This window comes from Ylistrum balloti, unplaced genomic scaffold (assembly GCF_031769215.1).
Source record: "Ylistrum balloti isolate Yb309-2 unplaced genomic scaffold, AGI_CSIRO_Ybal_v1 Utg370176, whole genome shotgun sequence".
Lineage (NCBI taxonomy): Eukaryota > Metazoa > Mollusca > Bivalvia > Pectinida > Pectinidae > Ylistrum > Ylistrum balloti.
This window is the reverse complement of record NW_026782164.1, coordinates 309,064-324,173: the sequence shown is the minus strand read 5'-3', so window position 1 is coordinate 324,173 and position 15,110 is coordinate 309,064. Positions and strand designations below refer to the sequence as shown.

Here is a 15,110-nt window from a genome sequence, read left to right as displayed (position 1 = left end):
TCTTCTTTTATCTACACTATTGTTTATTTCATGATCATGGAATTTTTCCCAAGGCAAAAAGATATTCTTTGAAGCCTTCTGTATTCTGTGTAAAACAATTGTTTCTGTTCAATTGTGAAAATTGTTCTTAAATTGCAAAGTAAGCATACATTAACTATACTCTGTTACCTTCATCAGACAAATATGAATATATAAATAACCTTTATAGTTGTTCAGAGAAATGATCGTATAGCAAGTGGTTAAAACTGTTTTGTGGTTGATCTCGGCAGACCTCTATAACTACAATAGAGGAAAAGTTCCGTGCAGCAGATGAAGAGCTGGTTCAACTGCGTGGTAATCTGAAACATTACGAAAACCTGGTGGATGAGTATAAAACTCAGGTATGTGACGTGTGAGTCACCTATGGATTCATTGTTCCTTACCTCACCTTTACCATGATCAGTTAGCATTAGTACAGTCAACACAGCAGCTGGGAATCTCTAGACTCTTTGTTGGTTGTATTTTACTGTGTCTTGTGCTCACTTTAACCTAAAAGTCAAGAGATTCTAAGCTATGTAGATTTTTTTCTTGTAAATGTAGTTTAACAGACATTTTATGTGTCATTCAGGCTGTTCTGTATTATCTTTTTCATTTGACAGCCTATTTTTTAAAAGATTTTTTTCTCTTACAAATTTGATGGATATATTCAGGAGATAAAAAAGCTATGATTAAAATGAAAAATTTATTTGATTGAATATTTTCCTTATATCTATTGCAATTGGATTACATTTTTAATTAGTGCATTTTAGGTTGCTATTTAGTAACAGAGAAACTCTAAATTTGATATCAAAAGTTTATTGAATATAATCTGAAATATTGGTTCATGAATGAGTTATTTCTTGGCTATTGTTTAGCTTTCCCACATCATTTCAATGTGTGCCGTGACAGAGAGTTCACTGGCGAGTGGCTTATACTCACTGGGTATTATGTAGTAGTTCCCTTGTAGATATGCACTGGGTTTGTACTAAAGGTCCATCACCAGTCATAACATTGTCTGTTTTACACCATTCAGGATTCTAAAATTTGTCAATTTATGTTTTGTTTCAATTTATTATCAAGTATTTAGAGATCAATGATTGTCTGAAATATATTTGGATAAAAAAAACATATCATGACCTGGTTTATTCATTGGATTTTTTTTTTTTTTTATGTATACGTCTTATTTGAAACTTCAATTTTCACAGATCTGTTTCATTAGGTTCACAGATAAATAATTTTGAATTGTTATCCTGAATATCTCCTGTCATAGATTAATAATTTATTCCCTTCCTTTGTTCCCCATTTTTGTGTGATCCGTAACCATGGTAACAGGGTATTTCCATCAGTAAGTTACCTCCCCCAACTGTGTCCAAGGTTACTGTGTCAACTCCTCTCATGTCCCAAGACAGTCAACAACAGGTACTTCTACATTGATTATCTAATTTTGTGTCACAGAATCACACAGAGTTGTTCGATATTGTGTCACACTGGTTGTTGTGTGATTATTCCTGTGCAGAAGTATAGCACTGTATATATATGTACACACTTACAGGTCATCACATCATCCATCCTCTGCCTCAATTTAAACACTCTGTGCTATCACATGTAATTCAAGACAGTAAATGTTGGATAATTTTATATATACACTACCCCCATATGTTCACAGTTTAAAATCTTTTTCTTCACTTTATTAAAAATCACTTTTAATTTCTGTTATTTCTTTCCAAATTCTTTTTTTACTTCTAAATCTAAATGCCAAATACAAATAAACTATTCCAAAACTGACAAAGAATATGCATAGAAAAATCTTTATGATACATGTGTAGTGTGAACAGGTTTTTAAATATAATTTTTGAAGATAAATGAACTTTTTTTTTTAATTTGAAAAAAAAACTTGATCTAAAAAAATCACACTAAGAATTTTGAATTTAATGAGTCATAACAGATCTCATTTCAATATATCAACAGAATACGATCTATCCTGTTCAAATTTTCTCAACAATTTTTTTCCTGGTATGAACAGAAGATAACAGCTAGACTTAACTAGTTTATGCATGTGTCTTTCGTAATTTTCTAAAATACACAATATAATCTCCATGTATCATTTCAATTTGATATGCATGCTTGCCATTTGGTTCAAACATGCAATTGAAAAAGCATGAATTAGTAGGCATCAGCCAGGTGCTTGAATGGCAGTCTGTCAGCCAGATGCTTGAATGGCAGTCTGTGTTAGCCAGATGCTTATTTTCCAGATGAACCGCTGTCGGATTGAAGCAGATGACACAATGGTACGTTTGGAAGAAACTGTTAAAGAATCGGAGCTTATGCAGCAAGATGGAGAATATGAATTAGAAAAGGCAAGGGATATAAATACAGTATATGTTATCAGTCAATATTGGAAATCTCTGTAAAATTCAATTTAACTGTTTCTGCATGGTGTTATTTACAGTCATAAAATACTGTCATCCACATGTTGTGTCAATGAAAAAGAAAAAAAAAAAGACTGAATTTTGATCCTTCAGTTTCATTGGACCAATGTAAAACTCTCCCCAGACCGCTAGTGACAGTAAAACACTGTCTAGTACTGTTGCCCTGTTGAAACAAAATCCTTGTGTGTATATTTTACTTGTAAGTGTTTTAATGAAGGCAAATATCAAAAGAACATGATACTTTAGTTTTCTATAAACATAACATTGTGTTTGTTTGCCTGAGTTAAGACATAAGCTTCCTAGTCCCTGTAGAATGTGTGTCACTAACTCATCAATGTTGTGTTGTAGTTCATGCATGCCTGTAGTTAACATTTACACATATTTTATTAACAATTTGCTCCAGACAACAGAGGCAAGAAATGTTTAAGAAATGGATGAAACATTTCCTGTATCTGCAGTTGTTGCCTGGGAAAGGAGATTAACACTCAACATCATTCTTTTTACAGATTTCTCTGGGTTGTAAAATTTGTATAAACAAAGCAATGGTAGATTGACATCCTTGAAATCAGTTTCAATCTCTTCTTTTTTTAAACAGTTTAATGATAAGTAATAATAGCTGCTGTTTGTGTTGTTTTCAATAGATAGGTAATTAATTGTATTATTAATCCATCACAATGAATTATAATATTCCTCTATATTATTTACACATATCATAGGTCTCCTCAATATTGCAGGGGTCATAAATACTTAGCTTTCCTGCAAGATATAAGTATAATTTACTGCAATTATGAATGTACAAATGATTATGACCTTATCAAGTTAGCCATCTAACTTTTGTTGTGTTTTTGTTCTTTTTTTTTTCCCTAAATAATTCTTTTATTGGTTTTTCTTCTTAAGATTTTATCAAATTATCTCTGCATATTCTAAGAATTCTGTTTCATCTCCCGTGACAATTCTTCAATCAAAGTTTTTCTCATCAGGGTATACTACTTGACTAAATTTTTGGATTATTTCCATCAGTCTGTGCCTTCTGCTACACCAGCCTTTATCACAGCGTCTGGACCAGTGCCTGAGGGTGGGGCTCCATATTACCCTATCTCTCAGCAGCGTCCTGGTGTTTCACAACCTCAGGGGGGTGGGGGATCATATCATTCATCCCATCCTGGGACCCAAACATCAGTGGTTGGTGGAGGCCCATATCAGTCACAACCAGGAACACATGCTGGGATGGGAGGAGGGTATTACACACAACCCCCTTCAGGCACTTGGCCCCAGTCTGGGTATGGGTATGAGGGGATGGGACAGAGCCCTCCCCAGGTAAGTCTGTATGTTCACAATGGAATGGTCAGTCACCGTGTATCTTGCATTTCATCACCTTTTGTCCTATGGATAAGATTTGACATTGCATTTTCTGATATTCATTGTCAACTCATTTCACAGTGTGTAGGGAAGTTTGAGTTCCTCATCAAGACTCACTGACTCTGCTTCAAGATCTCTCACTGGTGTTGTTAAAAGGAGCATGGCAACAGCTTGGACTGCATATTTCAGCAAGTCCAAATATATGTGGTGTTCAGCATCCCACTTTCAGCTTTCCAGTTTATCACTTTAACTATCAGAAATTGTTTAAGACTTCATGAAAGCAATTTTTTTTCCAAAGTTTTTTTTATCCACATCGAGCAAATTTCATTGCCTCTCAGTTTTTTTGTTTTGTTTTTTGTTTTTGTTTTTTAAATAGATGTGTTCATGATGTGAAATGCTGCATATGTTTAAGACATTTTTTTGTCAAGTGATGTTTCCATCTTGTTTGTTACACTTCTTACACAAATTGGACCATTTACTTTTTGTTTGTTAGTGGGGTTGCATGCATGTATATAAGGACCAAGTAAGTATCTGAGTCGATTCTTGTTGTAGGGAAAGTTCACAAAATAATTTTGATCATCATAATTGAGATCAAAGGTCAAGGTCAAGGTCAGAATTACTTCAAGTATTCTTTTAAAAGTAATGTAGACATGATTTCTTGGATATAAAACAAAAATGATGAGATTCTAGTGCACAGAATGTATCCACTCAATGTGTAAGGTTACAAACAATGTCTTACTAATTGGTGGAGGATCAATGTCAGACATGTCATACATGTTATATGTTATCAACACTGAATATTGCATGCATCTACCTATATTGTAAAAAACTTACTCATCTCAGAGGTTCAATTAAAAAAACTTGTTCTGCCTAATACACTACTATTGTACAAAAATTTATATATTATGAAAGTTAATACCTATTGATTATGCTGTCATGTTCTCCCAAGTGATAAATAGTATATATATGAGTAATGGTTTAGTAAATGATAGCGCTTTCCCTGTCTTATTAATGACTTAAAACTTGTATAGAAGAGTGCTGTCATATATGAATGGTTTACTCTATTGTCTTGTCGCCTTTGTATGGCTGTGCTGATTCTATGCCAGATGTTTAACTTTACTATGTATCATCTCAAGCTAGTGTGGCTAGTCCGAGGATCTCAGCTTTGCAATATTTGAATGTCATCTTTCTGTTGTCTCCTCAGTCTTATAAGTCTTACCAGGAAATCTGTCTTCTCTTCTCAATACCATACTATCCTCCTGTTTTTACATAAATATGTATCAAACTTCATGGCTAATTTTATAAGCAGTGGGTAACTGTTTTTACTATTCACCAAGTTGGTATAGTAAAGAATTGTTAATGTGTACATAGAGTTTGATCTATTTAGTGTAAATGAACATTGTATGCTGTGAACAGGTGAAGGCCAGACTCCATAACCGTCTACAGGAACTGGAGCCACTTCCAGACATGCTCAAATCTACAGAACTTAAACTCCATGATGCAAATGAACGGATCATCATGTATGAACGGAAAAACACTGAAAACACCAAACTCATCACAGAGTTAACTGCCAAGGTAGGCTTAACATAGCTTTTTTGATACCAGATGAATGTAATGACTTTTGATACTCATGCAACTAACTGGAGGATTGGGGTTGGGATTGGGGGGAACTTTCCTGTTTAGGAATTCTGGGTCGGGATATTTGGGAGCTTTAGATTAGACTATACATAGACTGTGATTATGATTAGTATATATTTTCACACAAAAACAGTTTTATCAGACATATTGGAGGATTTTAACACCAACATCTTCTAGAATACTAACTTCTCCCACATCAACTTACATGATCATCGTTCTATTAAATCCTACTAGCAGTTGTGTGTGACACAATCTTGCAGTCCAAAAATCCTTGCATACATTTTCCACCTTTTCATTGTGAATAAAAATGAAGGAAATCAAGAGAGAGAGAGAAAAGGAAAGAAAATGTGGTACTGTTAGTATATATTCTGGCAGGTGATAAGGATTTCTTGGGATTTTGTAGGGAGTTCACTGAACCCTTATACAATAAATTGTTATGAATATTATGGAGAAGTTCTTGAATTGTTGAGAATGTGTCTATTACAATTTTATTGAATCAATAAACAAAATTTCAACAATAAATGCACCTAACACTTCTAATTTAAGCACAGTTTATTAAATGTATGAGCAATGTCATTATGAGGATTTTGGTAAATTAATACTGAATTGTGATGAAATACCCTGCTGATGGGAGATAACTCTATATTCTTTATTGGCTGCAATGACTATATCGTCTTCGTATATTTAAAGTGTCTCTGTAGATCACTATGATAAGGAGTGCAGTATTGTGTTAAGTTTGTATGAGTTGATATACATGTATGATTTTAACTATCTGTACCTAACAAAACATGAAAAGGAATTTTCACTTTATGTGGATGTTATGCTAATTTTTCCATTAATAACAAAATGTAAAAAGAGTGTCAGTTAGAAATGATGATATCATGTGTCCTATGCCATCATTTTCAGTCTGAGCTTACTACAGACAAGGTAACATGATACAGAGTGGAGTTGTCTTCCCATTTTTACCTCCAGTTTTTCCTAACTCATTTTCTTTAATGAAAAAGTCCATAATCTAATCAAAGTTTACACACATCTAATTCCTTTTTTGTAATGTCATGAAAGTTGACTGAAAGTTCTCATCAGTTTCAGCTGGGTAATGGTTTATGAAAATCATTGGAATAGACTCCAAATTTTATAAATTAATTACTACAGACTTTCAATATGATGCAATATTAGTTGCAATAGTATGTATAGTGTTGACATAGAAATGTCTAGAAAATGAACATTTTGCAGTTTTTGCTTGCATGATAGATTTTGATTTAGTCTGTGTAGTGCAAGAACACGTAATGCGATGACTTTCCTCTGTGAATAAAATTTGCCGGGAATAATGAAACAGGCTCTCCATCTGGTCAAGAAGAATTACACAATCAATATCTCTGAGTCTTAGAAACTATAAATTATACTGCTGTAATACTCTTATTATTGAGGAAACTGCTAGATAATGAATTCATGTGTTAGTGACTTTGATTTCTGGTGGAGAATTTGGCAGTAAATATCTTCAAAACTGTTGGAGTCATACTGGATAATAATTAGATGTATTCAGGATTACAATCAAGGTTGGTCTATGGTGCCATAGCAGAGTGATTTTGTAAATTGCTAAAGGGATTGCTACACTGTAATTTGATGTGTCTGAAAACTTTTTTTAGAAATATTTCAGTGTCTCATGGAAATTTTATTTAAATCAGTTGTAATGATGTGTACTTAACAAGCATTATGTATTCTTGGTAGTTAGAGTTTGTCATTTCTAACAGTTATTAATCAGAATGTTTGCATATTATATCAATTTTAGGGATCCACTTATCATTTATTCTTGTTGATTATATTTGAACATCTGATCATAATCACAGTCATTGATAATTCATCGAGAATTTGAGGCTTTTTGTCTGGAAACATTTGCCCCACTTACGTTTTAAGAGAGAAATGTTTTTTTTGTGTAGCTGTCGTATTTAATCTTTTCTAGACGATAAACTTTCAAAGCATTCCATACTTTTTTTGTGAGGCTGAATTTGGTGGGGGAAAATTTTAGACTTGATTAACAAAACTGAATTCAATTTGTTCATCATTATTCTAAAAGTTGGTGGACATTTGAATTTATGGATTCGGTGTACTCACAAAATCAATGAGAATAAATTCTTCTTGAAAATTAACGATTCTACACTGTAGATTTTATACTTTGATCAGAAATACTTTAAAGAACACCAAGATTTATAAAGCTAAGTTAAGGCAAATAACATGCTTTATAAGTAAACAAATATTTTAGTTGTAGATGATGTATGTTAATTACTCCTAGTGAGATTTACTTTTGTGTAAATTTTCTAACCTGTTGTTTGTCAGGTGGAGCATGTCTCAGACTCGCTGGAACAGATGCGGTCTAAATGTCATGATATGCAGGATGACAATCGACTCCTTCAAGGAAAAGTTGAGACCTTGGAAAGGTGAGAAGCATACCTCATTGATTCTTTTCAAATAGCATTTAGAATAGTGCTAATACATTAAGACCATTTTGAAGTGTGAGGTAAATGTTAAAGCAACTTTTAAGCAATGTTGTCTCCATTGTAATGTCCCTAACTATGTCCAAGTCTTAAGTATGTGAGACATAATTTACAACCCCATAACCAAAATTGAATACAAGCCACAATTCAACTTAGTTCAGCATCAGATTTAGATTCATAAAAAGGAGAAGGAAAATGTCTTGTGTTGGGAAAAAGAGAAATTTCTCTACATTCTTCTTTACTGACACAATGTCAAGATGTTAGAGGTTTTTATATTTATGTACAGAATTTCCCTGTACGAATATTTATATTGTGTATGTGTAACAGGAAGCTGCATGATGCAGAAGACCACTGTCGAGAAATGATGACTGCTGTAGCTAAAGCAGAGGAGGCTGCTCATCAACAAAATGTGAGTTATTATGTCAGAACTTTGAAACATTATGACATGGAAGAAGAAACTCACTTAAATTTTGCAGATAGTGCATGCATTTTGTTACTGAACGTTTATTGTTGTTGGAATCTAGACTTTATAGCTCTCTTGATTACCAAAGCTTTATAGATCATGTATTCACAATAGAAGCATTTCCCCCATTAACTGATGTGGTCATGGTTGTTTCCTCTAGATTGAAAGTTAACTGAGAAAATAGCGAAGTAGAAATCATCAAATTGGCAAAATATCTCAATTTATCTATTCTATGATTTAAGTTACGCCTCGAAGAGAAGACTCGGGAGAATGCCAGTCTGACCCGACAATTGGAGAATGCTTTGTCAGACATCAGACGTCAAAATGATCAGAGTAGAGACAAGGCTTCACAGAAGGTATGTGGATATGTTGTGTGATATGTCATTCTACTGCAGTCTAGCTTCCCCGTAAAATTTTCGGGGAGCATAGAGTCACAGCCTTGTCTGTCCATCTATGTGCCTTTCAGTCTGTCCTTTGTGTCGGGAGCACAACTTTGCACAAAGTTGAGCAATGGTCATGAAACTTGGTGTATGCATTGGTCATACTGCATAAATGTGTCATTAATTACAGAGTAACTGCCCTTTGTTAAAATTTAGTGTTCGCAGCATAACTTTGCTTGGGTATGCACTAGGATGAGGAAACTTTGTCTTTACATGGATCATACAAAGACAATATACAGTGTACCCAATTCAGAGCCCCCAACCCCTTAATTACAGAGTTATTGCCCTTTGTTGAAAATTTCTTGCCCGAAGCATGATTTTTCCCCTCATTTAAGTAAGAATCATGAAACTTAATTGTATGCATTGATCATACTAAGACAACCTGCTATGTACCAAATTCAGGACCCTTGATCCCCTCAATTAAAGAGTTATTGCCCTTCATTGGAAAAATCTTTTCCAGAGCATAACTTATTTGCATTGTAAGTTGGATAATGAAACTTGTTGTATACATTGATCATACAGTGTACTGATGTCAGGGCCCGCAAGTATTCATCATTGTCACTGTAACATTTGTCTTAATTTATACCAGTGATTTGCACTTTACTGCCTTTGCAATGTATGTCAAGTTCTAGTATTCCCTAATTATATATGTGTAATGCAAAAGTACAAAAACTAATCATAAGCTATTTTGACAGTTTCAGTAATGAAGTTATCCAAGTTTTTTAGTTGAAATTGGAATATAATGGAATTATCAAATGATATTAGTTAATGAAATCAAGTAGTAATCTCTTTTTTTTTCATTGTTATTATTTTTTAGGAGCGTACATACCAAACAAGAATTACTGACCTGGAATCACAGATTAGTCAGTGTAGAGCAGAAATTGCTCGACTAAAACGAGAAAAAGAAGAGGTAAGAACGATTGATCTATGTTAATATTTGTTTATCACTGATGCGGAAGCAAATAAACTTGAAACTGAAATACATTTATGAATATAAAGTTCTTTTTTTGGAAAATGTGAAAATTGAAAAGATACAAGCAGACTGATTTCCAAGGGATTTATTGAGCTAAAAGAATAAAGAAAAGTAAAAAAAAAAAAAAAAAAAAAAAAGGAAAAACTTCACAATCGAAGGATGTATAAACATTTATTTCATATATAACATTTTGTATGTCCATTTTTCCATATTATAACAGGTCTTTTCTTTTTCAGAATGAGAGAAAGTTTAACTCAAGATTATATGACCTCAAAGATCGGCTGGAGCAAAGTCATAGTACTAACCGTAGTATGCAAAATTATGTACAGTTTCTGAAAAATTCCTATGCCAACGTATTTGGAGAGAGCTCTATATCATATCCATCAACACCTGTTGGACCAGGACTTCCATGAAATAGACTTTATATCTAGGGAAAGATGTATTATTAGTCAGTGAAAGCATTATATATAATTGCAGTTAAAAACCGTTAATTTAGATTAGTTGAACACAAAAACAACAATTTGAAATGGTTTGGTTTCTTTTTCATAACATTTGTATTGATTTGAAAGTTGCCTAAATGTGTAATGTTTGGTCCAAGGGAAAGGTATGTCCCCTGTCTCGTTTACCTTTTGGAGTTTTTAGCGTTCTTATGGAAAGTGCATGTGTAACTGGAAATTAAACCAAATCCGATCTTTTAACATTGAAAAAAAACATGAAATATTCTGAAGATAAGTACAATCTGTATCGAAACGTTCCCAAATATGAAAAATGGTGGAGAGTGTATAGATGTGAGTGCTAAGCTGACAAGCCAAGGAGCTTTCAGGAAGCTTTTTTAATAGTCCGTCCATTTATAAGTACCTCTAAACAGAATATCGGATTTGCCTTCTTCAAGGTGTAATATCTGTATAGATCTGAGATATGATGTTATGGCATAGATTGTCCAATCATTAACAATTGCCTTGATATGGAATAATGCACTTTTCCATGTAGTTAAGGTAAATATTATTTATACAGTATTTTATATAACGGTAGATAATGTGAGAGTAATTTAAAGTAAGATGTGATAGAAGAATTCAAAGACAAACTACAGCACCTTAGTTTATAATATAATTTGCTACATTTCATCAAGATTATCAAGTCCATTGCTCCTCTTGCCTTTGGAAGAACACAAGAAATACATTAAAATCACTTTTTATTTATGCAAGTGGTGTGTTTAAAAAAATTCCTGATTCATTTATAACTATCAGATATTTTTGTTGCCATTTCTGAAAGTGTTTTTCCATTGTTTTGCATAACAATGTATTATGGTCAGTTTCAAAACTAAATTCTTTCATATTCCTTCAAACATGGAAAATATTGTAAAATCATTTTGCGATAAACAATTTGAGATAGTGTTAAAGTTAATTTTTAGATGAACAAATTGATACAGATCTGAAAGGAGGCATTTGTGAACTGGAATTGTTTATTAGGAATGAAGTAATTAATTGAAGTCATTCCCGTTGACTGTGATATTTTCTTTGAATTCCATTTCTTGTACATAATCACGGTATGATTTTATTATTTTTATGTATATATTTTTATTATCATGGAATTTTGAATCTATGGTAGTCATAACATGCAACATTCTAGTAATTTTATCATGAGAAGAATATCTTTGGTAGGTTTTCAAGGAAACGTGTTGAATTTCAGTAGTTTTTGGACTGAGGTAGTATAGGAGGTAAAGAAAAGCTCTTTGTAAAGTGATTGCTTTGAAACTGATAGAACTAAAACATATAATTGTCAGCTCATCTTATTCTAGTATTGGTGATTTTGACCTAAATTCTTTAGTTCATCTGAGCTCACAATGATATTTTGTAAAATTGCTGCTTCTGTCATTTACAGAAGTTTTCAAAACTTTCATTTGGATAATTTGAATAGACTTGCTGTGACAAGCTATTTATCTACTTTTCTGTGTTGATAATGAAGTTCATGTTGCTGGTGAGTAGAATGAGTTCATTACTATATAAGTATGTATTATGTACTGATTACAACTTTTAGATGATAGAAGCATCAGTCTACATGTGCCAGCTTCAATAAACACATTTTTACAATAGTTTTTTTATTAAGATATTTTTAAAAGAGAGGATTAGGAGTAGGAATGAGATTTCTCCTAACACCAGAAAAATTATTTTGATATAACTTACCATACACTGATATTGGTATGTCATGCTGATTTCTTTTTCTTTTATTTCCCCATTTTTTCTAAGAATCTCACTTTTGAATCTGTGTATGAACATCTACAACAATGTTCAGCCTTCCTCTAACCAACAGCAACATTTGAAAAAGAAAGAGTTAAAAAGTTGTAAAACTCACAGAAGATAGGTGGGAAAATGTCATGCATCCTTACCATAATACTGCTGCTCAAATTCCATGGTGCTTTTGGTTCAAAATGACCTCAAGATTTATTGCTAGACTGACCAAGTAAAAACGGAAATTTGAGATAAGATCTAGAATCGCTAGTGTATTTACTACGGGGTCAAAGGTCATTTTCATCCTAAATTTACAGCATATTTAACAGCATTGTTTCACCTACAATCATTTACATAGTAATAAGAAGGATAAAGTTTAATTTTGAAAAACATAGAAATTGTATATCTACAAATTTGTGTACCATTTTGTAATGTAATACAGCAATAAAACTGTATGAACATAATCAAGGTATTTCATTATTCTCACTCTTGCTGGTTTATTTTCCCCAGTCTTCATGCTGTTATTAAAGATAAGTTGAACTTTCAGTCGTCAAAATGATCTTAGTAGAACATAGTCTATTTGCATAAGAAATAGAAAATTGGACATCCTTAATGCTGGTCAGTATGTCTGGTGGTTTGTTGTTGTTTCCTTTGTTCTCATTTGGGAATGGGAAATTACTTAGCTGGATTGACAAATATTTATACATGTCGGGTTTCGTTTATGAAGTAGAAAAGTACCCTTCCGGAGCACCTGGTCTTATTCTTGTATTTCTTGAGTCTCAGTGTCAATCTTATTTTGCCCTTGTTTCATCAAACTGAAGTTTGAATTAAAGTTCTGTTGATATGTCCCTATTTCCTTCATAATCAACAATATGCTGAATATAACAGGGACATATTCTACATCCAAACAAAAGGCTACCTATTGGCTGCTTAACAACAAGGAAACGTGCAGATTTTCTTCAAAATGCTTCTCATTTTCTAAATTCCGTGTAAAACATCCTTAGGATAATCTTATTTTGTATAAATTGACGTTTTGCAAGCTCAACTTGGGCGGGATGAAGAGAACCGCAATTTTGCATTTATACCCGACTTCTAATTTAAAATAAAATCTTCAGGAGTGGCAATCATGCTTAATTCAGATGAAATTGGTGATTTCCGAGAGTGATGTCCAAAAAAGTAGTCCGAAAGGTACATTATAACATCAGTATTTCATGCTCCCAAGCTTGCTTAGCATCGGTGTAATATGTCGATGGTTACTTACTGGTTGATTTTAACACGAATCTTAGTAATATTTTATTGAAAAATCGTCCCTTTGGACCTGGACGTAGATATCAAAATGCATTCCGAATATTCCATGAAGAAATGTACACTATTTAAAAGAAATCGCAAGCGAAGTAGATGTGCGAGATATCATTAGGACAATTTCTGTCGTCCATACACCCAAACGGATGCTCCAGGAGAGTGCAGCGCTGTTTATAGATTTGTGAATGGTCTCCATTTGGTTCGTATTTGCAGAACGGCGTGATGCTTTCGTCTAGATAAGTGCCACTAGGCCACATCCACTCTCCGGCAACATCTTCCGCACTCAGACCAATCGCCACTTTACCATAGTCTGGCGATATGAAATAAACAAGGAAAAATGATAGAAAATCAAGAAAATTACCTGCAACCAAAACACAGCAATAATAACAATATTGTTTGATCATTACGTACAATGTATCTCTAGGTATTTAACAGCCGGACAAGGATTCCATAACAGATTTCTGAATACAGTCAACTCTTTTCATCAGTGAAGCTTTGAAAGTATCTTACGACATAGAGAAAATAAGAATGCATTGACACAAACACTTTTTGCAATCGTTTCAAGTGACACCACCCGTCAGATCTAGAAATGAGTGATGGCTGTTACCGATACATAACATTGAATGTAAAATGTTTTATAATCAACGTAGTGTAGATTGAAATCGGGTCACATGTATCAAGATTTTAATCTGCTGATATAACTGTCAGCATCAGCTAGAATGATTTTTCCTGCAACTGGCGCTGCCATTGTCGGAATATGACACGTAAATTTTTGCTGTATTCGGCAGTCACAGAACACAGCAGGATTATAAATAATTGTTGAAATGAGCGATTTGACATGTTGTAATGAACAAGCTGATTTATGAAAATTCATAAAATCGCTGTTATATCAGATGAAGTTGGAACTTTGTTTCCGCGAGGAACAATCATTTTGGCGTCCGTCCGGAAAAATTCAGCGTAACATCAATGTCAGGTAAACACAGATTTAACACCAAAACTGTTTAAGTTTCAATAGTCTGAATAACAATCAATGTCGCGGAAATGGCTAGCCACTTTTGTCTTTCTTCACCCTTGCCAAAATATACTTGATATTTTAAGACACCGACCATGTATTTTCTAAATATGCAACGTTGCCTTTAGGAATTAATTATAACAGCGGCGTCAAATTAAGCTGTTATCTATTATCATAGAAGTATCAACCATTTCAGAAATGTAAAGCTATTGTGAAATTTCACAAGTCGTTATGCATTCACCGTGAAAATAGACTTGAAAGTCGTGAAAGACTATTTCATTATGTGGTACGCCTATGTACAGCTGAAAGCATGGGAAATATTTATAGACATATAAAGTTATATCAGTACTTTAATTGTGACACCAGTTAGGGGGATCTCCGTTATAAACACATAGCTAACTCATGAAAAAGACAACCGTTACTTTTAAAAGTATTTACTCTTTACGGTTTTTACTGACAAGAGATAAGTTAATCATACAGGTGTACTCGATGATACTTATTATATAACAACTGACCAGAGCACATATTGACATATTGACTCAAATAGATGATCTGACCACACGTGGATATACACTAGTCAAACTACAATACAAGTTGTCTGAAATTAAACCCCCCCCCCCCTCCCCCTCCGTTTAATCTATATTGGATACATAAATTTGGTAACGATGACTCGAGCTGGATGGAAATCGGTATCACTAGAACATAAAAATGCATATCAACATCATGTGTTCATGTATTTTGATATAGGCATCTTGG

The 15,110-nt window shown here is 33.4% G+C and overlaps 1 protein-coding gene across 3 annotated transcripts in view; it reads left to right on the top strand.

Moving 5' to 3' along the window:
* Positions 1-12,504, top strand: part of LOC132551105 (outer dense fiber protein 2-like) — a 29,726-nt gene extending 17,222 nt beyond the window's left edge. For 2 of the 3 annotated variants that reach the window (XM_060215214.1, XM_060215211.1), the window contains 8 exons: positions 270-380; positions 5,223-5,381; positions 6,351-6,371; positions 7,779-7,879; positions 8,264-8,345; positions 8,642-8,755; positions 9,657-9,749; positions 10,049-12,504. In XM_060215214.1, coding sequence (XP_060071197.1) covers positions 270-380; positions 5,223-5,381; positions 6,351-6,371; positions 7,779-7,879; positions 8,264-8,345; positions 8,642-8,755; positions 9,657-9,749; positions 10,049-10,225 — 858 coding nt within the window. In that variant the 3' untranslated portion in view covers positions 10,226-12,504. The remainder of the gene's footprint in view (positions 1-269; positions 381-5,222; positions 5,382-6,350; positions 6,372-7,778; positions 7,880-8,263; positions 8,346-8,641; positions 8,756-9,656; positions 9,750-10,048) is intronic. The other variant, XM_060215212.1, reaches the window with a different exon arrangement.
* Positions 12,505-15,110: the final 2,606 nt, after the last annotated feature.